Genomic DNA, 26272 nt, shown 5'->3' with positions numbered 1-26272 from the left:
TTTACATTTCTGTCCCGCTCTTCCTCCAAGGAGCCCAGGGCAGTGTACATGGTTATGTTTATCCTTACAACAACCCTGTGAGGTAGGTTAGGCTGAGAGATATGTGACTGGCCCAGAGTCACCCAGGGAGTTTCTATGGCTTCTCAAAGTGTCCTGTTTGCACTGCTCATGCTAGAAGGGGCATTTTAATGCTCAGAATCACCTGCTCAACAAGGCTGTTAATTCTTTATTGAAACCGTGGGGAAATGGCTAAGTTATGAGGAGCAGATTTGAATAGCAGACATGAACCCTCAAGACTGCAGTTGGGTCTCCTCACCCATCTTTACAAAAGGATTTCTGCATCCAAATAGGACTTAATGTCTCCAGGAAAGGTCTCTTTAGATGGCCTGTCTTCTGTATGAGGCTTTTTGATGGGCCAATACTCTATCTCAGACTGGACAGCAGCTTTCAAGCCCTTATGGTGTGTGAACATTGTGGGGCACTGAATTTACTCACCTTTTGGAGCTTGATTGGAACTGCCACACCCATAATTATCCCTATAAACCAAGCCCCCCCTCCCCTTTAACTGGATATTCATATAGAGAGAATAGCTGGCTCACATCCATTTGTTGTGGGGAAGGGAACTTTTAATTCCTTCAGAATCAATACGACTCTCCAGATAAAACAATGTTTAGGAGGAGAGACTTCCTGTAAACTATCCCATTATTCCTCTTTCAGAAATCTAACATGTGAGATGTAAGCCTCCCTGCCCAGAAATGCACTTTGCCCCACATAAATGCCTCCCCACCCCCAATATTTTTCTAGTGCTGTCACCCACCACTGCTGCAGTCTCATAAACTGGGCATGCTAAAAAAATAAAAATAAATCTGTGTCATTTCCTTCTCTTGGTTTAACTGGAAAAGTATCAAGTTGAGTGTTGCAAGTGTGACATTTGGCCATCCATGGTGGTATTTTGCTTCTGGAACACCACCAGCACCGTCCCCTGAAATATGACGACATAACCTTTTGTTTACCCTGGACTCTTTTCCAGACAGACACACCAGCGGTCAACCAAGGATAAAACATGATTACTTTCTCTCTAGATTCATCGGAAACTAAGAGGAGTGGTCGGATGGCCACACTCATACGGTCAAACTGCACTGAATCTGTTGCTTAGCTCTGCATTCTTGTCGTTTCTGGGTTAAACAACAGGCACGGAGAATCTCAGTCAGGATAAGATAGTGATTCTTAATCTAGGGTTCCCAGATAGTGTTGCACTACAACTCCCATCATCTGTACTCACAATGGCCTTTGTGGCTGGGGATGATGGGAGTTGTAGTCCACCACCCTCGGGGGGGGGGGCCCCAAAGTTAAGAACCCTTGGGAAGGGGTCTTTAACCTTTTTCTTCCCTAGCGACCCTAATCAGCCCCTTTCCCAAAGTTACTATTTTCTCTGGGAGGGACAGTCCGATTGGCAGAAATAGCTCTATATGTCTGTTTGCAAAATATTGGAGGGCGTGCAATCGTTCTTAGCATGCACCCAGTGTTTCTGAATTGTTTAAAGCAGGGCTGCACATCTTCAGCCCTCCAGCTGGTCAACTACAACTCCCATCATCCCCAGCCACAACAGCCAATACTCAAGGATGACGGGAGTTGTTGTCCACCAATAGCAAGAAGGCCGTGCTTTTTAAAGCCCGCCTTTCTCATCACAACAGCCCTGTAAGGCAGGCCTGTTGCATTACCCTGCATATTAACAAACATGAGGCCAGTCGTGAGCTTGTGATGGGAGGCAAGATCCGATCCAAGTCCACAGCCCGGGGCCAAGCCACGCATGGCTTTAAACATGGTTTGCATGTGCGTGTGTAATTTAACTAGTAACCATGCGGGGGGGGGCGTTGTATAGGACTGCAGTATGCAGGGACGGGGATCTTTGGCACTTTCCCCTTTTGCCAGAGTTTCTAGGCAGATGCTCTCCTGCAGTGTCTGGCCGTGAGTCCTGGAGGGAAATTCCCACAGGCGCCTCCTGATCACAGCCACAGCCCAGCACAGTATTAGCCACCCTCACAGAGTCAGCAAGCAGCAAATAGGCTGCCCAAGTGAGTGAAGTGGATGGAACAAAATTTAGCACCGGCACACACCCTTGCCGCGCTAGTTTGCATGTGAAAGCTCAAGAGGAAGTCCTCCTCTGTTGTGCTTCGAATTTGCATGGACTCTAGATAGCAAAGGCCACTTGCGTAACACCTCGTGGGGCGAAGCAGTGAGCCTGCAAGAAGAATCCCCAACCTGTGTGCTCAGAGAAATCCAGGGATGGCTCCTGGAAGCTCAAGAGAGCCTTTCGCACCCTGGAAGGTGCCTTATGCCTCCCTGTACGATTTGCTCTGCTCATTGGCCTCCTTTCGAGCAGCCTCTGGGCAGAGCGAGTGTGGTTCTTGGTCCAATGCAACCGGACCACTCCTGATGCAGAGGTGCAGCAGAGCAAACTAGCCTTGAGGAGTCTGCCTCCTGCATCTCTGGACGAGTCACAGCTCTAGGCTTGTCTCTGTCCAAACAGGAAGTCTGTTCAGAGGCATCTGGCAGGATGAAGGCGCAGCGCTTTGCCCTGGTGGGGGCACGAGTCTGGATGCGGCCCCATGGAGCAACCCCATGAGGACAAATCTCAACTGCGTGCGTCACTTTCCCTCTTCTGGTATTGTCCAACTCTGTGCCCGTAAACACACAAATCTGCAGGCTAGGAAAGTAGAAAAATACTTTATTGACAAATTTGAACAAGGCCACCTCCCATCCCCTCTTCTCTACCACAGGATGAGCAGAGCATGCTGCTACTTCAAGTATTAAAAGCAGAGAAAGAATGTCTGGAAAGGAAATTTAAGTTTGTGTTGTGGGGGGGGGAGAGGAACCCAAATCACTGGGGCATCTTTGGAAGCTCAATAGGGAGCAGAAAGGTTCAAACTGGTTTTAGCGGAGTTGAGAATCAGACAAGACAATCTCATCCATAAGAGGCAGGTCTCCACAGAAGCAGGCTTCTGGGCAAATTGCCTCTTCTTCAACCCCTTCTCTTGTGGCGCTGCTAAACTAGGCAGACAGGAGGGTCTGCTTCAAGAAGCCACTCCCTAAATCATTCTCACCTCTCATCTCATTCCACTGACTAATCATCTCCAACTTCCTTTAAGGGCCAAAACTTTCCTGGGAATTTCTGAAATCGCAATGCATCAAACGCACCCAACATTCGTTCCTCCTCTTCTGAAGTTTTCAGAAAATCCCCACATCCCCCCCCCACTCTTTTCCAAACAGGCAGCTCTTATTTGGCCCCTGTCAACACAGACGTTTCCTAAACTAAATTGTACTTCCTGAAATATATTACTCTGCAATGTCTGGGGGACCTGGGATGCTACTGTAGGGGCGGGGGCAAAGGCTGGACTGGCACCTGATCTTCCTAACAAAGATTATCTGTTTTGCATTCCGAGTGCTGGTTTGTCTCAGGCCACAGAGGCTACTTGTGAATGGCTGTGCAATTCAGGACTCCTTCTCTAGAGGGCATGCCGAAACAGCTCTGTTGCTCCGGCCACTGCTTCCGGCGTTGCCATCTTTGTGTGGTTCTTCGGCCACCTGAAGGGGAGGGTGCTTCTGGTTCCACCCTTGCTGCTCCCTCTCTTTAAAAGTGTGGCCTTACAGGCTTGCAAGGCAGTTGCCCCCAAACTGGAGAGACGGAAGATGGTCAGAGCTGTAGTTAGGTGGGGACCAGTGTGCCCTTTGAGGCGTGTGCGTGCATGTGTGCACACAAGTTCTTTTTTTAAAAAAAGAGAATGTCCACTCAGTTAACTTTAAATCCCACTCAGGTTGAATTCAGGAAGGCCCCGCTCTGAATGCCTGTGTGCAGACATTTGCCATGACACTGCCACCCAGAACAAATCTCATTCTGCACACGGGAGGGGAAAAAATGGAAGGGGACGCTGGTGGGAGCTGCTTCTGGGGTCACACCCACCAGTATAGCACTGGTTTGGAACGTGTGAGGCACCGTCTCCGACTTGTCTTGCGTGGCTACACACAAAGGCGAGGGGTAGGCAAAGTCTGCGAGACGCGCAGGCTTCTGGATCCGATCAGCAGCAAACGGGCGCCCATCTCGTTGAGAACCTGTAGCAGCAGAGGCTGAGCCCCTTGGCGACACACCGCCTGGCCCTGTTGGGTGGAGAAGCACGGCACGGTTCGGGCCTCTCCCCACGGCAGGAAGCGGATGGACGTCTCTCGGTCTCCTCCTCCTCCTGTCAGCTGCCACCTGGCCCACTGTCCCTGCTGGGCAGCCACGGCCCTCCGTGGTCGGCAGCTGGTGGGTGCTCAGAGTTCAGTAGTGTCTGTGATGGGTCCACCCCTCCGCCTCTTGGGTGAATCCGATTGGCTAGAGACTCCGGCGGCTGAGGGATCATGGAATGATTCAGGGAGAGGGGGGGCGGGTGAAACAGCTGGAGGTGATGGTGGGAGGGGCTGCGGCCAGAAGCAGGGAAAGGGTAGAGGGTGGCCGGGAAGGCGGGGTCCATCATACTCTCAGCCAACGGCAGGAAGAACGTGGGTGCCCCGGAGAAGCCCATTGGCTGCTCCAGCAGGGGCGGAGAGGGGCTTTTTTCCAGTTTCACTCCGGGCAAGGGGCCATTGGTAATGCTTTCGGGTTTCTGGCCGATCGAGTTGGGGGACTGCATGGCCCTGTGGGGCTTCGGGGTCCGGGCAGGGCTGGGAGTGGTGGGGCAGGAATCGGGCGAGGCACGCAGCAAGCCTGGGAAGGAGAAGAGAAGCAAGGTGAGCTGTCAACCAGTTCAGAGCACATTTAGGCGATCAGTGCGGTCAAAGGCAGGTGATTTAGCTGCCCATCAGTTAAATGGAAGGGCATCCAGATATGAGCAAAGTCTCAACAGGAGATGTCTGCTGGAGATAACTGAAGGAGGTATAAGACTGACCAAGCAGTCAACAACAGCTTGCGTTTTTTAACCAATGGAGGAGGTGGTGAGTCAGGGGTATATATTTGCTTACGTTTGAGGCCATTTGCATTCTGCGGCAGGATTATGCCCCTTTTCTATTGTCAGAAGCGTGGTGTAGTGGTTAGAGTGCTGGACTAGGACTGGGAAGACCCGAGTTCAAATCCCCATTCAGCCATGAGACTTGCTGGGTGACTCTGGGCCACTCACTTCTCTCTCAGCCTAACCTACTTCACGGGGTTGTTGTGAGGAGAAACTTAAGTATGTAGTGCACCACTCTGGGCTCCTTGGAGGAAGAGAGGGATATAAATGTAAAAAAAAAAAAAAGCTACTAGGCACAATTGAACATATCACAGGGTGGTGCCCTTGTTAGGCTCACACTACAAATCACCTCAAGCACCAACAAGTGTGCCTTTAACTTGTCACCCACTCGTTCAAAATGGTCCCCACCGCCAGCGAATCCATTAAAGCTGTCGCTGACTAATCAACCAGTTTTTTTTAAAAAAGTGTGCAGACCAGAAGTGGACACAGGATGGCCCCTGTACTCAATTTTTTCCTCCTCATTCTCTCCATCCCCTCTTTCTGTTTGACATGGTGTGTGGCTCTGTTGCTTCAACACACACACGTCGCACACATGTCCTTTTAATCCAGACTGGGCTGCCTTCTCTGAAGGGATGAAAATGGGGAAGCCCAGAACGCAACAATTTGGGGTAAAACTCACTAGCGTGGGTAGGCCGGATCCCGGGAGAACTGGCAGTGCTGGTTGCCGGGGATGAACCCTCACGGACATTGTCAGGCATTGGGCCAGGACGGGAGGCTTTTCCTCGCAGGATGTCGATCACCTGGGGAGTGGACAGGAGAAGGCTTTCAAGATCGCTCTGTGTGCCGGCAATTCCCACCCGCTAATGGCTTGAGTTTTCTCCGAAGATCCCAGTTTGGGTGCCTTGTGACCTAACCCAGCCACAACCCTCACCATAGAATTAGAGTGGACACCGTGGACCACGTAGCCAGAGGCAAGACACCTTGTACTAACAGGGCTAGACGTAGAAACGTGGCCCTTTTGTGGGGAGCGGGGGAAATCCAGCTGAAAGCCCTGCTTCCAAATATGTATTTATTTTTAAAAGAAAGAAAGAAAACACCAAACGTTTATACTCTATCCCTCCAGCTCACTCACACAGTAAGAACAGATACAATATAAAACTAATAAAAATAGTTGAAACTAATTGAAAACAGGATTCGGTTAAAACCGAACTTTAAGTTGCAGGTTAAAACCTACCAGATATACGCTGTAGGTAAGAGTTCTCTCCCTCTCCTACCACTACGGATATTTATATTCCACTCTTCAACCAAAGTTGACAGTACATAGAAAAATAAATAAATAAGAAGATGTTCTCCTGTCCCCAAAGGGCTCACAATCTAAAAAGAAACTTAAGGCAGACACCAGCAACAGCCACTGGAGGGATGCTGTGCTGGAGTTGGATAGGGTCAGTTGCTCTCCCCCCGCTAAACATAAGAGAATCACCACTTTGAAAGGTGTCTCTTTGAGCGCTCTCTCTCTCTCTCTCTCTCTCTCTCTCTCTCTCTCTCTCTCTCACACACACACACACACACACACACACACACACACACACACACACAGCACAAACAATAGCAGCTGAGCAATATCACCAAGCTGCAGCAAACGCTGAGGAAAATTGTTCAATCTGTTTAACCTGAAATTCCGTTCCTGTAATTATAAAGGGTCAATTCTCTTCCTGATCCTGGTGCACAGAGCGAGCGATAATTTTGTCTCATTCTCTCCCCTGAGTCTCCATGTTATTTAATCATCTTTTGCCAAGGCTGGACAGACACACACGCCCAGTTCCTTCTGCTTTTCCTTATACAAACAGCCCTGCAGATCATATTTCATAATTTCACCGCCACATCCCTCAACTCTGTGGTGTTTGCAATAAGATGCAAACACAGACACAACATTTCGGAGCACAGAATACAGAATCCTGCAAAATCTTGGCATTATTATTTTACCATTTCTAGTTTTCAAGGTTGCGAAGATGGCTGTCAGAAAACAGCGACAATGCCTAATGACTTCTCAGTAGTGAAATGAAGGATTATGAACATTTGAGACCAAGACAGACCCTTGGTCCAGCTACCCAGTATTGTCTGCACTGACGGGCAGTGGTTCTCCAAGGTTTCAGGCAGGGGGGTCTTGCTCAGCTCTGTCTGGAGATGTGGCCAGGAATCGAACCTGGGATCATCTGCGTGCAAAGCAGGTGCTCTTCCATGGTAATACAGCCCCTCCCCATGCTAAGCAGGATTTCTAGTGGTCCAAGAATCTGGCTTCAGCCCAGCATAGCTGATTTAGCTGCTACACTACAAGACTGAGCCGTGTTTCAGGACTGCAAATCTAGTCTCTGCCACCAACTCACTAGATGGCCTAAGGCAATATCGGGATGATAATATTTGCTTTACAAGCAGAGGTGCTCTTACCCCTGGACTTCAGGGCTGAAGCCCAGTGGCCCCCCCCCGCCACAAATCCTCTTTAGTCTGTCCTGGGTGGTATGGTTTGTGCTCTCAAGAGCTTGTGTGTTTAAAAATGATGCTTAACTTGCAGTGGGAGGCCTCCAAAGGCCATTAGGTCCAGGCTCCAAAATTACCTAGATGCACCTCTGTTTACAAGGGTTGAAATAACTATAAGATAATACATGTGAAGCACTTCAAGTACTCAAAGGTATTACAGAAACATGTATTATTACTGCTGTCCCTGAGCAGCAGAAACAAAATAAATTATGCAAAAGCTATACGTAAAGAGCTATTTTCTTGATTTGCATAACTGACAGGAAAGGCACAATGCATCTTTTGAGGGACTGGAGTACTTCAACACACAGCCTCGTTATAAAAACAGCCGCAATAGCACTGCCCTGATGATTTGCCTTTTAGATCTGTTATTATCTCTGCGGATCTCCGATGAACCTTTCGCTGCGTGATTGGCCAAGAACATGAGCTGTATGGCCCCCACTTAAAATCCTAACTCAGGCAGGAACTTACAGTACTAGGTGGCCCTAGGCAAGGCGTGCTCACTTTCTCAGCCTCCGCAACTGGCCAGTAAAATGAGGAGACTATTCTGACCTACCTTACAGGGCTGTGGGAAGCATTACTGAGATACTGCATGAGAAGTGCTTGGAACACTCTAAACATTGCGCATGAAATGGGACACAGTGTTATTCTTAGGCTGTGGGGCCCAGAACTCAACACAGGACTCTTGCCAAGGTCTTATGAAGCTCCTTTGCTCACCCTTTTATTCTTGGCCACCATCAGTGGGGTGTCATTGTGGTAGTTCTTGAGGCTGCTGTCTGCTCCGTTCCGCACCAGAAGCCTCAGTGTCTCTAGGAGGCCCCGTCCACTGGCCGCGTGGAGAGCTGTATTCCCTCCATAGGACTGGGCATTCACATTCGCTCCGTGCTGCAAAGTAGAGGGAAAACACACCTCTAAAAAACAGATGGTGGGAACGTGAGGGGAGGTTTGGGGAGATGCAATACCCTGTGCTAGGATCACGAGCTATGCCTGGGAAAGGATAGGACACTTCTGGAGAGGAAAAACTCTGAAGACAGGCCTCTCATGTGTCAGGTTCATTCATTCAAGCGATCTAGCCTTCCTCGGACATTATTCCAAAGCAAAATAATATTTATTTGCTGTTCTACACCTGCAGAGTTTGGTCCCCTGAAGCTAGATTCAGATTCTTAAAAATCTACTCTCCATTTTGGTTTCTCAAAGGAGCCTTCTAGTCCTCGTGATTCTGCAGGTCCATCTGAAAATGCAAAGGAGATAATATCTATTGCAATTTGGAGCTATCTGTGTTAATATCTGCCTTTTTCCGGCTTAGTACAGAATGTGGGAAGATGCACAACCCTGTTGAAGGAATCTCAAGTGGAAATAGTAAAAGTGACGTGGTGGAAGAGCATTCTTACCTGCAGGAGGAGCTCCACCATCTCCAGATTGTTGTTCTCCACAGCATGCAGCAGGGGAGACCTCCCACTCTTAATATCCTGAAAAAGACGAGGAAACAGAGGTTAAGATCTCGTGTCCTTCTGCTCTGCCCGTCACACAAAAGAGTGCAAGAGGCGGGCCTAGGCTGAATTTGGGGTTTCATTTATTTACTCAATTGTTCATTTTTTATACTGCCTTTCATAAGGCACCCCAAGGCCACTTACAAAAGTTAAAATACAAAAAGACTCCATCAAAATCACATTTCACAGTTGAACAGTAAAAACCATAACACACCAAAACAAAAAACCAGCAACCATAGAAAAGTCAAACGGAAGCAGCTGAGGAGCCCTGGTGGCCCCTAAGGGGTAAAGTCCTGAACAAATAAAAAGGTCTTTTGATTGTGTTTTAGAAGCAGCCACAGATGCCAAAGAGTAGAAATCCACTGGGAGAGCATTCCAGGGCCTGGGCGGCAACAACAGAGAAGGCCCTGTCCTGCGTGCACGACAATTTGGAGACGAAAGTTTGGGCGGTACCGAAGTTTAATAAATAAATGAATTTAGCCTCTCTCAAAGTCGGCACACGGAGCAAATGCCCCTCTGACAGCCTTGTTGGGCGGGCAGAAACCCTTGGGAGCAGGTGGTCCTTCAGGTATGCAGGGCCCAAACTGTGAAGGTTTACTTCAATAGGCACCTTCTGCTCTGATAGGAAAAAGAAGTTTTATTTGGGTCCATTCAAGTCCAATTCTGCTGTACAGCTTGCCAAATTCACCACCCTACATCAGCATTATGTCCACACCTCACAGTGCACGGCATAGATACTTATTTGCGGGCCTCTGTACAAAAACGAAGCGGTCTTCTTAACCTGAGCACTGGCCCACTTATCCCAGTGCCATCTAGACTGACCGGTGGTAACTCTCCAAGATGTCAGGCGAGGATCTTTTCCCTGCTGGAGCTGCCAAAGATTGAACTTGGGACCTTCTGGTTGTAAAGACTGCCCTCTGCCACTGACCTCTGACCCCTCCCCAAGGCATCCTGGTTTCAAGACTAGACCACTTTGTCTCTCCCTTTATTTGCTGTCAATACGTTTTACTATTTGTGAGTACACAACGGGTTGGTGTTGTACTGCAAAAATGTTCAAATCAAATTCCATTTCTGTGCTTCTTTTGCACAATGCAAACTTCTCTTATGCGTCACAGGAAAGAACAAAGTGTGCCATGTACGTTCTTTGGGGCAGAGACTTTTCTTTGCAAAAATACCATGCACATTTAATGATGCAAAATAAACAAAGTGCTATGCAAACAGATGCATGCTAGCTTGATTTCCCGCATGTACCCGGGTAACAATTCTCTTGGTGCAGACATCTGGATTCTTTCCCCGCTTTCAGAGTATAAACAGAGTTCAGTCCCATCTCCCTCTCAAACCTGGCACGTACCACAGCATCTACATCGGCCCCACGCTCCAGCAGAGTGAGGATTATGTCACGATTAGAAGAGCCGACGGCCACATGGAGCGGGGTAAAACCTGGACAAAGAGACACAAAATTAGCACATTTTAAGGATGGAAACATACCTGGAGGTCATTTGATCTGATCCATCGCACTGGAGGTAGGATTTCGCCTTTTTTCAGATCATCATACCTGTATACAAAGCTATGGTGCAATCACATTTGGAACACTGACACGTTATTGTCACGTAATTCCAAATATTAGCACATATTTATTTATTTATTGTTAAATTTATACCCCGCCTTTCATTAAGAAAATCCCAAGGCAGCTCACAATAAAATTTTAAAACAAGATTATTATATTTATTCATTCATTCATTCCAATATTAGCACATATTGCAAATCACATTTGGAATACTTATAGGAGTTTTGGTCACTCCTGCCTCAAAAAATAAATCACAGGATTGGAAAGTTTATAGAAAAGAATAAGGAAAATGTTCAAGGAGGTCCTTTCCCTAAAAAGAAAGGCTAAAGATTTCTGGGCCTTTTAGTTTAGATCAGAGGTTCACAGTCTTGGGTCCCCAGATATGGTTAGACTACAACTCCAATCATCCCCAGCCACAATAGCCAAAAGCTGGGGATGGTGGGAGTTGTAGTTCAACAAAATCTGGGGACCCAGAACCTTTGGTTCAGAGAAAGAGATGACTAGTGGGTGGGTTGGGGAACCACAATAAACAAGCTTTACAGAATTAGGCGTGGTGTGGAGAAAGTGGACAGAGGGGATTTCTCCCTCCCTCATACTGCTAGAACCTGAATTCAGGACTGACAAAACTAAGTTTTCTTTCACACAGCACATAATTAAATGTGGTGAAGGCCACTAGCTTACACAGCTTTAAAAACAGACCACCACATCTTTCAGAAGATGTTTAGAGACCTGTTTGGGACACACACCAGTGAGATATCTTCATCACATGTTAATATCAGTGACAACTACTTTAAGGTTCTGGCTTGCTGGCATTTAACACCATGCAACCCAAGGGGGGAAAAAATACAAGAACACATCATCAAAATGCTGCCGCTACAGTGCAGCTAAGGCAGATACAGTACAAATATATGAGCAATGCTAACATTCAGCGGGATCTGAAACCAATATTTAAAGAGATGACTAACCTAACTGTGTTAATGGAGCCAGTGATTGCAATAATTAGGTTATGTAAAAGAACTCAGATCTCAGATGGAGGCAGAGTCAATAAGTAATCTGTTAACTGTCGCCTGGATCTTAATTGGACCATTTTGGCTAAAAATGAAAGGAGATGCTGACAATCAGATGATGGGAAGATAAAACCTGGGCATTGATTAGCAGTTTGCAAGTAATATGTAGGAGGTGATAGGTTGGGCTGTGCCACTTTAGACTGCAGGGATGAGGTGTCATTTTTGAATGCTGAATAATTAAAAAACAACAACCCAACAAACCACATTTCCTGCAAGCAGAAGGATAATCACACCAGGGAGAAAGGTTCTAACCTAGTCTTCTCCCTCCAGAGCTAGTTTCTAATTGCAGGATTTTCTTTGTTTCTTTTTGAACAGGTGGTAGGGAAAAGTTCAGAACTGTGATCCCCTATCTGCAGCCCAAAGTGGTACAGCCCACTATTACCGCAGACCTCTACCACTTCATTTGTGCAGAAGCCACCTTAACTCCAAGAAGGAAAGTGACGCATAATGACGTAATGCACGTCATTGGAACTTTTGTTTTTTGCTTGCTGGGAAACATAAAACAGAAGTGGAACTATGGAAGGACGGATCAAATGGTGCAAAGGAGCAGTCGCGAAGCTGAAACGATGCTTGTAGAGAACGGTGTGCTCCTCCGTGACTTAATATTCTATAAATATTTTTAATATCCCATGATGGTGGGAGTTGTAGTCCACCAATATCAAAAGTTGGGAACCCCTTTTCAGAACTGGTTCCCACTTCTCATTGACTACAACTCCCAGAATCCCCAGTTGCAATGGTCTTTGGCCACGGCAGCTGAGAATTATGGGAATTGTAGTCAATAACATCTGGGAATCTTATAGAGGGAACACCATCCCTGCCGTGTGTTAAGCAATGGGCTCCATGCCAATCCATCCAAAGCAAGCAACACCCCAGTTCAGATCCACCCTTATCCGCTGTTCCTCAACCATCCCCACTCCTCCCCCTCCACTGTAAGGTCCTAGGGGCAGGGGCCTATTTGGCTCAAGCTCTGAAGCACTCCAGACACTGAGTGTGTACGTGCAGACCACAATAAGAGCAGCTCCTGATGTGGTCGACGTCCAGCCCTCATCACTCCACACCAAGCGCCAGCCGTGCTCACCCTCAAAGTTACGGGCCTCCAGGTCCAACGGGGCGGGGCTCCCACCCAGCAGCTCCTGAAGGCAGTGCAGGCTGCCGTGTTCACAAGCGAGATGCAGGGCCGTCTGCCCATTCCGGTCCAGCACCATCGGCGACGCTCCGTGGGACAGCAGCAGCTTCACCAGGGACTGCTGAGCTGTGATGACCGCAAGGTGCAAGGGAGTCTGGCAGGGGGAAAAAGGGCTGGCTGTTAACAGCAATCACTACTGGGGGCGGCGCATGTGTTAAATGCAATAAACCACTAGCCTGACACCGAATGGCAAAAGTAGTCATGTACCACCTTAAGTGGCGCAGCGGGGAAATGCTCGACTAGCAAGCAGAAGGTTGCCAGTTCGAATCCCTGCTTGTACTCTATTGGTCAGCAGCGATCTAGGAAGGTGCTGAAAGGCATCATCTCATACTGTGTGGGAGGAAGCCATGGTCAACCCCTCCTGTATTCTACCAAAGAAAACCACAGGGCTCTGTGGGCGCCAGGTTTTACTTTTACTTCATGTTATGTACATTACTGTACATTGTGTACAGTATGCGCGCACACCCACCCACGCACCCCGGCCGTATTTTCTGGTAGAAAGTCCGCATCGGCATAAAAGCCGCAGCATTGAAAAACAGCTGGCATTTTAAAAAATCACACCAGAAACGACGCGTCGGCGTAAAGGCTGCAGCTAAAGCACCTTCGGCAGCGGGTGTGGAAGGAGATAGCAAGGGGCCAAAATGCCTCCACGTGGAGCACAAGAAGCGCTCCATGGGGACTGGAAAGGGAGGGGGAAGCATGCAAAACCGGTGCCAGGAAGACCCAACGGCACCTTCACCTCTCTTCTTCCGTTCTGCAGCCTTCCAGGCCCTCTCGACTACGTGGAGCCCATCGTTGGTCAGAGGGTCCTGCTGAGCTGCGGCCACCGGAACTTATTCTCTCGCCCCTTAATTCCGGCGTAAAGGCTGGAGGCGCCTCTAAAGTAACTTCTGAAAACAGATGCACCTCTCTACCAGAAAATACGGCCTTTCTACCAGAAAATACGGTATATATTTGTGTAACAGAATGCAACATCTCTGGAGGCAACCCTTGGGGGAAGAAGGCATGTACGGAGAGGCTGAAGCCAGAGAGAATCCTAGAAGGTATAGAAAGTAGCAAATATCACAGCCAGGTCTCCCCTGCTTTACTCTATGAGAGAGCAAAGCAAGGGGTTGCCTACCTTAGATCCCCAGATGATGCTGGACTACAACTCCCATCATCCCCAGCCACGATGGCTGAAGGCTAGGGTGGTGGGAATTGTAGTCTAACAATACCTGGGGGCCCAGTGGCATTTGTATTTGCATTTTAAGAGGTGCTTTACATTTAATATTCTGTAGCAGTAGTATAGCTCCATTCTTGTTAGGCTCATCAAACTTAACGTACATTACTATTTTTGCCATCCAATGTCATGCTGGTGGTTTATTGCCTTTAATTTATTTCTGAAGTTTCTAGACCTCATGAACTACAGAGAAGACATTAAGGGCTCCGAGAGTAGAGGTGAAGTGAATTAAGGCTTCATTCACAGAGGATTCACTTAATTAATTAAGGAATTAAGTAACCAGGGAGCAAATCTGTTCCATTCTGGAAACTGTCTGCCCACCAATTTCTCAAGAACCAACCCCTGGTTCCCCTCCTTTTATTCTTCCCACGACAGTGCTGCGTAGGATCCTCGCTTTCACAATTGCACCACACAAGCACAGACCATGGCATCAAATGCAGTTGCTGCATCGTGAGACTCTTCACTTTCATCTTCACACACATGTGAAACTCAGATTTACTAATAGGATGTTATTTATTTTTTAATTCTTCTGAAAAACAGAAGCTGCTCTGAAGGGCTCCAGGCGGAAGAGCAGGATAAGAATATTTGTAGCAAATAAATCGAATGGTTTGGAACACATATACCATATACTGAGTCAGACCACTGGTCTATCTAGCTCAGAATTGTCTTCACAGACTGGCAGCGGCTTCTCCGAGGTTGAAGGCAGGAGTCTCTCTCAGCCCTCTCTTGGAGATGCTGCCAGGGAGGGAACTTGAACCTTCTGCTCTTCCCGGAGCGGCTTCATCCCCTGAGGGGAAGATCTTCCAGCGCCTCACACTTCCAGTCTCCCATCCATATGCAACCAGGGTGGACCCTGCTTAGCTAAGGGGACAAGTCATGCTTGCTACCCGCCAGCCCAGCTCTCTTCTCTTTCCCGGCCCTACCTGGAGATACTGCCAGGGAATGAACCTAGGACTGTCTACATGAAAAACAGAGGCTCTGCCGCCCTGATCATTTGGGACGCATCTGTTTCGTGGCAGCTTTTATTTGTTTTTCATGTTGCTAACCTCTGCCTTGAAGCTCCTGCCAAACACTACAGTCCAAGAAAGAGTTTCCCCCCAAAGAAAGAAAGGAGGAAAGAGGGGGAAACCCCTAACAAAAAACGGCAGCAAGCACGGCTTCTGAAAGGAACTTCGCCACGCGTTCTGCAGCCTATTGGTTTTGGAACCAAGGCAGGAGACTGCAAAGCACCTGTGCTGGGTTCTATACATTAACATGAATGCCTGTTTTTAACCAGTTTCCTATTTATTTATTTTTTTGATCCTTACTGTTGCTAGCAAGTCCCCTAGTTGGGTACGAATAGTTAAGATACCGCAGGGCTGGTGCTTATTACAGCAGCAGCATCACGCAGATGTTGCTGGCAGGGAGGCAGATCGATCCTGCCGGGCTTTGGGTCACTTCTGGGTACTGGCAATGAAAGCCACGGCAGGGGGAGGCTGAGCACCCTTTCCTTTCCTCCTCCTCCTCCTCCTCCCACCAACCAGCTCCGCCCTCCGTGACTTCACTGGTGAGGAACGGTGGCAGAGAAACTCAAGAGTGAGGGTTGAAGCATGACATCTCTTACGCACCCAGCTAACCAGAGGAAACCCAACTGGTTCCCACAGAACCAACCGCATCCTCGGCACCTGCCTGTGCTGACGTAATCAGACGCTTCTCAGAAAGAGACGGAGTTGATTCAAGAGCAGAGTTTATGAGAAACAGACAGGGAAATGACAACAGGTCAGGCATGGGTTGCAAGCAAGAGCCAATTGTAGGGAGCAAAACCTCAACCGGGGGGTGGGGGGGAGGCTGTATTTTCTCTCCCCGAGCCAACTGATGCGTGCGCATGCACACACGCTTTAGTAGCAATGCATAACATGCTCTGATAATCAACACACAACTGGTTATCCATGACTACTCAGCTGTTGATGCATTTCAGAGGCTGATGGGGAAAACAGGCTTCCAGAAAGAGAGGGGTTGTTTCCATCATTAGCAAAGGGTTGTTTTTGCAGAGCTCTCTCAAAGTCGGAGCTGGAACATCTTCTGGAAGTATCAGAAGATATCCCTGCTGGCTCAGACGTTGGGTTTGTGAGGGAGGCAAGGTTAGGCTGGCAAAGTGCTTTGGAGGTTTGGAAAGGAACGTTAGGATAGTATCTTCTACTTCTCCACACGCTCCCCGGCCCTTTTCATAAAATCCTGGCTTGAGGCGGTTTATTTAAAGACTAGGCATTGTAGGGTGCCAAGTCATTTTAATCAATATAAAAATTTGATGCGAACATAGAACCTGGATACACGTTGCCATGCTCAAGAAATCAGAGAGGAAATCAGACTTCTGGGCAAGTGCAGATCATCATCAGTCACTCTAACCCACCTCACAGGGTTGTTGTGAGGATAACCTGGTGGGCGGGAAGCAGGTCTGGGTCTGTTCAGGCTAGAAAACGTCAGGTAGAAAACATCAAGGGCACGTCGTTTTGAGCCAGAAATGCACAAGCATTCAGTTTTCAGACTTGTCTTGGCTTACATGGGTACAACATGCTCCGTCTTCCTGCTACAGTGGTACTGAAATGTTGTGGAATTTCAATACTACCAACCGCCGCCAGCCTGCCCATGAGTGAGTGAGGCTGGGTCTTGCATCTTAGATAGAGGTCTCAGGATACAATCAGAGCTAGGGATGCACATGTGCGTTGTGCCACTAGGCCCTGGCTGTGTGTCGCTCTCTGTGGCAAGGGGCAGATTTCACTAGCCACCCCGCATTTACTCTGGTCTCATCAGTTGTTCCTGCTGCTGTTGTGACTCAGTTCCGCTGACCATGGAGAGCTCTCTCTCTCTCTCTCTCATGCGCGACACATTGAGGAAGTAGCCTGGGGCTTGCTGCCAGCTAGGGAAAGTCCCTGGGGCAGGAGAGGTGAGGGTGCAGATGACTGCCGGGAATTCAGCCTGCGCTTGCTCTCTCTCTCTCTGCTCTCTACTAATGCCTGTCAAGGGCTGTAAGGCCTGAGACCGTCTTCTCTGGGCTGGTGGCTTTCGCTAGGCGTGGCCTTCCACCCCTAGGCACCCTCATTTCTGTCTCCAAGCCACGATTCCCTCTCCCTTGCAACTTTGGGAGCACTGGCTGCCCCTCTAGTGAAACAACCTCCTTCTTCTCTCCATGCCCCCGGCCTGTCCCAGCACGACCCTTTGCGTTTTTCAAACTTAAAATCCCATGCCAAGGAAAGCCAAAGTTCTGTAACCCCTGGATGACAGAAAGCAAGGCATTTTGCATAAACCTGCTTGTTTTGCATAGTTTATTTTGCTTCTGCTCGTCACAGAGAGACAAAGCAAGCACTTTACAGGGTTCAGAAGCAGGGCTGGTCTGCTGAGGAGGTCAGGGGAGGCAACTGCCTTAGGCGGCAGACCAGTGGAGGTGGCAGATCACCCACCTCCACTGGCCACATTAGCAAATAAGCCGCCGCAGTGCGTTTCGTTCGCAGTGCACCTTGTTTGCCACCCCTCTGGCTTTTGAAATCTCACCAGGCATTGCTTTCATCACTCTCAAGCTTATCTGCACGGTCTTAAGGACTAGGAACTCGGGTTTTTAAAACCAACATGGCAAGCAGACATTCTTAGAAAACCAAATTCTGTACCAGTTTCCAGTTCTTTGCCTGCATTTAAAAAAGAATTGCAAAGACACGCAACCTCGGTTAGGAGGAGAAGCTGAAAGGATCTGGCAGATTTCATCTGGGTCTTTTGACCTCCCGATTTTTCACCTTTCGACCTTCACAAACCCCTTCCCATATTGCTGAGCCTGCTGAACCACCCCTGCTGTGGGGAGCAGAAGATTTGGGGATGCATTGGAGGCTACACACTCCTTTCAAACAGGGCACTAGCCAGGCCTTTTGGCTTTACCCTTGCCCTACATGAACCCAGGGTGTGGCCAGACACACCCAATGCTCCTCGGTAAGTTGTGAATTGCAGGGGAAGCACAGAATAAGCTGTCTTTGAAGGAAGCTTATCTGTCATTTCTAGTCACTCACAAAAACCTGATTATGCTCCCAAGAACCCCTAAATTCCACCGAACAGTTTGGAAATTCTGGCCTGGTGCAACAATCTTCAGCGTTTTCAGACCTGAGCTCCCAACAAGGAACTTGCTACTTCTTCCTTTCTCTAACTGCATTCCACACCCCTTGCTCTCTAAGGACCAAAAGTGGACTCAGAGCTAGTCCTGCAGCTCTTACAGTTCAGAAAAAATATCCAGCCTTTTCCTAGGGAGGCCAGAAACCTGGGAAACCCATTGCTCCCATGCTATAGAGATTACCGTGCCCGGGTTGCGAGCCTTCGAATGGAGGAAGCAACCAAAGCGATCAACGGCCTTTCGCCACAAGAACAGAACCTCTCTACACAGCAGCAGGATCTCTCCGATTATCAGATGCCGGAGATAAACACACAGCTGTGTTGAGTGCTTTGTTTGCAAGATTTCCCAAGGACATCACATGGGCTATTGTTGGAAATAAGGATGCTGGATTCGATGAAGAACATTTGATCTGATCCAGCACGGTTCTTTTGATGCTCAGCAAAAGGGCAGCAAGAGAGCTGGTCTTGTGGCAGCAAGCATGAATTGTCCCCTTTGCTAAGCAGGGTCCACCACGGTTTGCATTTGCATGGGAGACTACATGTGTGAGCACTGTAAGACATTCCCCTTAGGGGATGGAGCCACTCTGGGAAGAGCAACTACATGCTTGCACGGAGAATTCCCAAGGTCCCTCCCTGGCAGCATCTCCAAGATAGGACTCCTGCCTGCAACCTTGGAGGAGTTGCTGCCAATCTGTGTAGACAATACTGAGCAAGATGGACCTATGGTCTGACTCAGTATATGGCAGCTTCCTATGTTCCTGTGACAGACCAGTCTCCCCCCACTTCTGAACAGGCGTGCCCAGAAACGGCCCTCCCTGTCGCCCATACTGACCTGCCGCAGGTTGTTGAAGATGTCTAAGTCCCGCTGTCCCTGGTGAAAGAGAGCAACCAGACGCCGGGCCACGAGCAGGTTTCCTTGAACCACAGCAATGTGGAGGGGCCTAGGATGGGACGGAGAAATGGGACATGAGCAATCCAAACAGCCAGCCCTCCTCATTTATAGCGTGCCTGTTCCCAACTCTGCAAAGAGCTTCATGTGCGACACTAAAGTAAAGTGTGTGGTCGAGTCGGTGTCGACTCCCGGAGACCACAGAGGCCTGTGGCTGTCTTGGGTAGAATACAGGAGGGGTTGATCATGGCCTCCTCCCACGCAATATGAGATGATGCCTTTCAGCATCTTCCTATATCACTGCTGCCCGATATCGGTGTTCCCTCCCACTGTCTGGGAAACATACCAGTGGGGATTCGAACCAGCAACCTCTGGCTTGCTAAGTCAAGTCATTTCCCCACTGCGCCATTAGGTGGCTTATTAAGTTCAGATTAAAAGTCCTGTTCCCTGTCTTTGCCCGATGCCAAATGGACAGACACCCGAAGCTGAGCATCCTCAGCGGTGACCCTGAGATCATGGAATACCCTCCTGGCATTCTCTCTCTCTCTCTCTCTGCTTTTCAGCATCCTCTAAAGTAGGGCTGGTCAAACTTGGCCCAGCAGCTTTTGCTAGACTACAACTCCCATCATCCCCACAATAGGCTGTGGCTGGGGATGATGGGAATTGTAGTTCAACAACAGCTGCAGGCCACATTGACCCAGCCCTGCTCTAACTGCACAACTGTTTGTGCATGCTTCCCCACCCGCCATTCTAAGGGCTGCTGCTCCTCATGTTGCAGCCTGCGATCTTACTCTCACTTGCTATTTCATTGCTGCCACTTCAGTTTTTTTGGGCGGTCTATCACCGTTTTTATCATCTTTGTCTTTAAGTCTTGTGAGCTACTGTCTGGGTTTTTTATACACACACACACACATATATATATTCATTCTGCTTTTCTCTTCTAAAACCAACTTCCTGGAAATTAAACCTCTTAGTCCTCAGCTCTGCCCTAAAGGAAGCCCCAAAACCTGCAATTCTGTGCCTACTTACCTGGAAGCAAGCCCCGGTGAAGACACTGGGACTTACTTCCAAGTAAAGGTGTTGGATTGTGTTGCACGTGCCTTTTCCACATGCATGTTTTGCTATCCTTTGCTCCCCTGCGAGAGTTTGTTTGAACAGTCACCAGCGTCACACCAGGGAGTTGGTTGTAGTTCTGGTCACCCAGGTCTCAGCGGGCGGGGCTGGGAGAGACTCCTGCCTGAAGCCTCAACAAGCCACTGCCAGTCAGAGCAGGCAATACTGAGTGAGACAGACCAGCGGTCTGACTCAGCACAGGGCAGCTTCCTATAGGATGGGGTCGAAGCTCAGAGGCAGAGCATCCGCTCTGCAGGCAGGAGGTCCCAAGGTCCACCCCTGGCACCTCCACGACAGACTCCTGTCTAAAACCTCGGAGGGTCGCTCACCATTAGTGTGGCAGCAGCCTTTCCAAGGCAGACTCTTGTCCATCTAATTCAGACAATCCTGGGCCAAACAGACACAGGATTCGACACCAGCTAAGGCAACTTCATGCAGAAGAAAGGCAACATACAGATGTGGAGAACAACACACACCCCCCCCCATCACCTGATGGTTACCTCCTGCACTGCAGAAGGGGAGGAAGCATGTTCGGGGGGAAACCAAGCCACATTGAGGGGTGTGTGTGTGTGGGGGGGTGCACTCTGGTGGGTCCCCCTGGCACTCCCCTGCCCTCCAGGGCCAACCCTTCTCCTGCCTGCCCGCCTCCCCCCCCCCCGCACCCCCTCCCCTCCCCAGGTCACAAGGTGCTGTGCGGCTCCAGATGACTTCGCAGAAACGGTCTCTCTCCCCGTTTACAATAAAACGAAACCGTCTTATCGTCTCGGGGCCAAACCCACAGCAAAGGGAAGGGCTCCCAAGGCACCGGCTTCCAGTAAGAGCGACGAGAGTTGCACCGTGACCTTGGCTTCCGGCCTGTCTCTCTCCCCCACCGGGCTCTTGTCTCACCACAGGAGCTCAGAGCCGTGCCGCCGCCGTGGCACAGGGGTCCCAGGGGGACAACCGTGGCCAGCAAGCCCCTCTCCCCCACGGAGATTCCCTGCAGGCAGCGAATTCGCCCTCCGAGGTTCCCAGTTGGAGGCTGCAGTGCAGAGGGTGGGCAGGAAGCCTGTGGTTCCACCTGCCCCTTCCACCCACCCCAGGGCCGCCTGGCTACAGCTCACGTCTTTCCCTTTGGCCCGTTCCAGTAAAGGGGGCAGAGCTGCCAGCGATTACGTCGCTGTGGGGGAAACGTCAGCAGACAGAGAGGAGCAGCCGGGGTGGGGTATGTGTGCAGGAGAGAGGCGCAGTTGCCGCACGGAGAGGGGATTCCCCCTCGCGGCTCCAGTTGGCTCGGTTTTGAAAACAGTCGGGCTGACAGCCGAAGAGAAGCTGGAACGCGGCCGGCTCCAAAACGCCCTCCAGCAGGGCGCAGGAAAAGAAGTTATCTGGAGGCCCAAAGCACATCTTGCTGGGCTAGCTTAAAGGCTCCGGCATTCTCTTTCTGACAGCCGCCGGCCAGAGGTCCCTGGAAGCTCACAAGCAGGATAGGAAAGCAGTGGCTATCCCCGCTTTGCCCCTAACCTTTGGGGTATAGTACCCTTGAACATGGAGGTTCTCTTAGCTATCATGGTTCACGGCCATCGGCAGACCTATAATCTGGGAACGTGTCTAATCCTTTAAAAAAAAAAAAAATCTAAGCAAGCAGCCAACACCACATTTTGTGGTAATGAATTCCAGACATTAAATTATGCATCCTCTGAGAAAGCACTTCCTTTTGTCTGCCCTGAACCCAATGACATTCAGCTTTGTTGGGTGGCCCTGAGTTCTGATTCTGTGGGGAAAAGAGCATGAAAAAGGCCATGCATGAGAGATATACTGCATATATGTGGGAGACCCAGATTCAACTGCAGAGGAGGAAGATTCTACAAGGCTGAGACACACATCCTGGGATACATTCAGACTTAAACTGAATAATTGTTTTTATTTTGATGTAAACCACCCTGAGCCAAACAATCAAAACAAACAAACTGCAAGAACAAAACCACACACACAAACACCTGCTGGGGACAGGGGTCCATCTTATTTATTTGTTATTTCTCTGTGTAAACCACCCTGAGCCGTTTTTGAAAGGGCGGTAGAGAAACTGAATGAATGAATGAGGGAACCCCGGTGGGTGCAAAAGATTAAGGCTGTCCCTCCTCCTGACCACATCCCAATCTGGATCCTACCATAGCCAGTTATTGAGAGAGAGAGAGAGAGAGAGAGAGAGAAAGCCCGTGCTAACATCTTGCTCGGCTCTCAGCCCCTGGGCCTCATTTCAATGCCAGGGTCTCAACCCTGGGATAGGAAAATACAAAGCATGCCTCTGAGCACATGCAGATCGTTTTCCAACCACTGCTATTCAACTGGATCATATTTCCTCTCTGAACTGCCCCTGTAAAACCAAAGCCCTCCCTTACTGCCTGCCAAAGACCAATTCTGTCAGGGGCTCAGGACCAAGAGGCGGGTCTTTGCGCCTCCAGCAATCTCTCTCCCTCCTCGCCACCCCCTGCAAAGGCGGCCCCACCCCGCCATTCTTACGTGTCTCCATCCTCGTCTTGTTTGGTTGCTGTGGCGATGTTGAAGGCCAGCTGGGCCTCTGCTGGGCAGAGCAGGGAGTAAGGCATGGGGACGCCCAGCAAAGGGTGGGGGGCCACGGGGTGCAAGATCGGAGACAGCTCGGGGCTCAGGAAAGAGCCGGGCAGACCTGAGGGGAGAGAGAAAAGAAAGTGTGTGTGTGGGGGGGTGTCGGATGAGAAGCAAAGCCAGCCCCAAGAAACCCAGGCCGATGTGGTCGCCAGAGAGAAAGGCATTAATGACAACGTGTAGAGAGGAGATTCCGCAACGGACACCCATGAAGAAACTGTCTTCATGATTCCACAAATTTCCCCCCGGCCTCATCAGCTTCCAGTAGTGCCAGGGCTGTCCTTACACGTTCCAGCAACTGTGGTGGGAAGATTTTGGTGATGGGGGTGGGGGCGTGGTGGGAAGAACACATTAATGATGACAATGTTTAGGAGATAGATATTCAAGATGAAAGCCCACCTGTAAAATATGTGCCTTTGAAGAGCATTTGCTCTTATTTATTTACCTTTTTGCCTCATAAAACCCAAAGATATGGGTGCTCTTGTTGCTGTGGCAAGGAGGGAGGGACAGCTTCCCTGGCACCACCCTTCTGAAACGACACCCCAGCTAAGCAGGCTCCATTTTGTTTGCACTGGCTAAGGAGGTGCCATGAGGGTGACACACTAGCTTTGCTCAGTGACTTTGTTCAAAGAAGCCTCCCCAACCCACCCACACCTGTCCAAAGGCCTATCCCTTGCCCTCTGTGGGGAGAATCTGTGATCAAAGCCTGGCTTTGCCTTTTCACCTGAGGTGAAAATGCTAAGCCAGCCTGTCACAAGCACACACCTGGCTGACCACCTCTAATGGCAACAGGGAAGTGGCTTCAAAAATAGAATAGATACTTCCCAAATGGGTTAACTCTAGAGGTCCGCCATGTTGGACAAGATGGCACCACTCTGGAGCAACTGCTAGAAAGAGCCTGTGAGTCTCGTCTGGCTGGCAGCTGCTTCCTCCTGACACCACAATACCTGGAGAGCCTGGACTCAGTAGATGGCACTCATTTTGACCGAGCGCATTTGCTCACAAGTTACACTGCAAAAATTCTCTACCCAAGGAGGGCCCTTCAGCCGATCTTACAGGTCAGCCTCAAGCCATAAACTTGGAAGCTTGCATCACAGTCCTTAAGCGTCTGATAACAACGGTTCACAGTCATAGCTGGCATTTCTATAGCCAAGGCTTAATGTGCTCCACATACACAATCTCAGGAATGCTTACAGCAATCCTGTGAGGTAGGCCAGTATTAGTAACCTCATCTTGCAGATGGGGCTGAAGAAATAGCAGTTTGACAAAGGAAACCTAAGCGAGTTTGTAAGGTAAGGGAAAGTTGTGCCGTCGAGTCGGTGTCGACTCCTGGCAACCACAGAGCCATGTGGTTTTCTTGGGTAGAATACAGGAGAAGATTACCATTGCCTCCTCCCGCGCAGTATGAGATGATGCCTTTCAGCATCTTCCTATATCGCTGCTGCCCATTATAGAAATTTCCTATAGTCAGGAACATACCAGCGGGGATTTGAACCAGCAACCTCTTGCTCCCTAGGCAAGTTACTTCCCCGTTGCGCCATTAGGTGGCTTAGCAAGTTTTTGTAGCAGAGGTGAATTTGAACCAGAAGATTCCCAGCTGACCAATCATATTTGATACTTCTTTCTGTGGCACCACCTCAACCACCATATCATCTGCTGATTCCACAGGTGTCTTTATTTCACCACCCAAGCCATTTCCCCCTTGCTTAAGGCCTCCCTTTCCTGGCCCCCCGAAGCTGGACACAGGTTTTATCTTCAGAGAACCAAATGTCTCCTCCTAACCTCTGGGGAAGCCAGTGGGGCCCTCCAATAGAAAAGGGATGCTCTGGCTGCAAAGACCTGGCCGCTGAGGTTGTGTGGGGCTGTGCCAAGTGTTTGCTGGGCAGGAAGCAGACAGTAAGTTCTATGGGGTGCTGCCTTACAGGACAAAGGTGTGCAAGAGCCGGAGGGAAAGAAAGAAGCTCCCACAGGGGAGCTGGGATTCTTACCTGGATAATAGGTAGCGGGCAGTCTGGGATAGGCCACAGAGATATAAGGGCCACAGTAGCCATTGCAGTGCGGGCCCCATGGCTCCGCCTCCCCCGCACTGCTCTCTGTCTTGGGGACCTTGCCAGCCAGCGGCCCCTGCGTGCCCCCATCCACCCCCTGCATGACAGAGCGGCGCTTCCGGAGGGGCAAACAGGTCTCGGCCTTCTTCTCCCCTTCCAGCCCTGCCTGGGGAGAAGCCGTACTCCACGTCCCTGGTGGGACAGCTCCCGGGCCAAACTGGCCAAGCCTGGCACTCTGTGCCCCCTCCTGCTCTCCAGGGGGCTTGTGCCTAGGGGCCAGGGGGGCCCCGGTGCCCGGAGAGCCCTCCCCCTCGGGCAACTGTCTCCAGCTGTCTTTGGGAGAAGCGGTTCCTCCAGCGGGAGGGGCCCCTCTGCCTTGGCCCTCTCCTTTCCGCCAGGTTCTCAAGTCCACCGGCAGCTCTCCAGCCATGCTGAGGGAGTGGTCCCCGCAGGTGACAGGCCTCCAAGGTCCTTCAGCTCCAGAGCTGGGGCAGCCCACCTGGTCTGCTTTCCTTGCTGCTGGAGGAGTGGGAGGAGGTCACCATCAGTCCAGCATCCTGGCAAGAGAAACTCCCCTCTTGGCTCTGGAGGGTCCCCCGCCCAAATCACGCCTCCGCGTCGGGTCTGTCCAGGTAGCTTTCGGGAATGAGGGCCACTCTCCAAGTCTCACAGGCGACCTGTTCTGCAGAAGCTGCGGACCTCACTCACGGCTGCCGCCACCACCATGGAGATGCCATGTGATCACACCTGGCTGCTTCCTTCACAGGGCGCGGAGAGTGGGTGAGGTGTCATCCTCTCCCGAGGAGGAGGAGGAGGAGGAACCCGGCAGCCCGTCTTTTCGGAGAGCGGTGGGGAAGGGGGCGCGCTCAGGTCGCCGCCCCGGCTGGATTCCTGGGAAGAGTCACCAAGGCAGCCGCCGCGCCCCGCCGCCGCGCCTCTCCGCCCGCCGCCAAGTCATCTTCGCTCGCTCTCGAGGCAGGAGCCCCTTGCCGCCAAAGGTATGCCCCGGGTGGGCAGGCAGCGCCCTCAGTGCCCCGTGGGCGCCCTCGAGTGAATCCCGAGTGGCGGCGGTGACACCCGCTTCGCCCACCCTCCGCGGCAGAGGAAGGAAGCCGGGACTTCCCCGTCAGCTCAGCTGAATACTAGGGACTTTCACAGACGCCTCTTACCGGCCTCCCCTCCCTGGGGGAGTTCCGCCTCCAGCTCCGCCTCCTCCTGGCCGCCTGCCCCTCCTGCGCCGCCTCCTTTCCCCGGCAAGCCGCAGGAATGGGGAGCCCCGTTCCGTGCGCCCTGGGCGCATTGCCAGCAGCGCCCAGACCGGGGAGGGGAGGCGAGGCGCTTCCCGGACTCTCTCCTCCTCCCAGCCGGAAACGCCTCGCGCAGGGGAAGGGCAAGGGCGAGAGCTGCGGCTGCCCCTCCCCAGGGCGAGGAAGCGGCCACG

At 50.5% G+C, this 26272-nt stretch overlaps 1 protein-coding gene across 2 annotated transcripts; it reads right to left on the bottom strand.

The window, feature by feature from the left end:
* Positions 1 to 2708: 2708 nt before the first annotated feature.
* On the bottom strand, positions 2709 to 26139 carry BCL3 (BCL3 transcription coactivator). 2 transcript variants are annotated; one of them, XM_053268876.1, is made up of 9 exons: positions 24772 to 26139; positions 22679 to 22844; positions 19007 to 19115; positions 12720 to 12921; positions 10359 to 10447; positions 8909 to 8986; positions 8235 to 8402; positions 5665 to 5785; positions 2709 to 4744 (listed from the first exon to the last, which is right to left on the bottom strand). In XM_053268876.1, the coding sequence occupies exons 1-9, from the start codon at positions 25259 to 25261 to the stop codon at positions 4242 to 4244; spliced, it is 1926 nt and encodes a 641-aa protein (XP_053124851.1). In that variant the 5' UTR covers positions 25262 to 26139; the 3' UTR covers positions 2709 to 4241. The 2 variants fall into 2 exon arrangements, with proteins under 2 accessions (XP_053124851.1, XP_053124853.1); XM_053268878.1 differs by having other exon boundaries at positions 25331 to 26139.
* Between the last annotated feature and the right edge of the window lie 133 nt (positions 26140 to 26272).

The sequence above is a fragment of the Hemicordylus capensis genome, chromosome 7, assembly GCF_027244095.1.
Source record: "Hemicordylus capensis ecotype Gifberg chromosome 7, rHemCap1.1.pri, whole genome shotgun sequence".
NCBI lineage: Eukaryota > Metazoa > Chordata > Lepidosauria > Squamata > Cordylidae > Hemicordylus > Hemicordylus capensis.
Note: the sequence above shows the minus strand (reverse complement) of the source record. Positions and strands in the feature narration are given on the sequence as shown.

What these genes read in the sequence shown, in the direction of transcription:
- BCL3 (XM_053268876.1), bottom strand. Translation starts at nt 25,261, where the DNA reads ATGGCTGGAGAGCTGCCGGTGGACTTGAGAACCTGGCGGAAAGGAGAG. An exon ending in CAAGACGAGGATGGAGACAC is followed by an intron (nt 19,116 to 22,678) that starts GTAAGAATGGCG and finishes GTCCCATCCTAG; the next exon opens with GCCCCTCCACATTGCTGTGG. An exon ending in GATCCGGCCTACCCACGCTA is followed by an intron (nt 4,745 to 5,664) that starts GTGAGTTTTACC and finishes TCTCCTTCCCAG; the next exon opens with GCTTGCTGCGTGCCTCGCCC.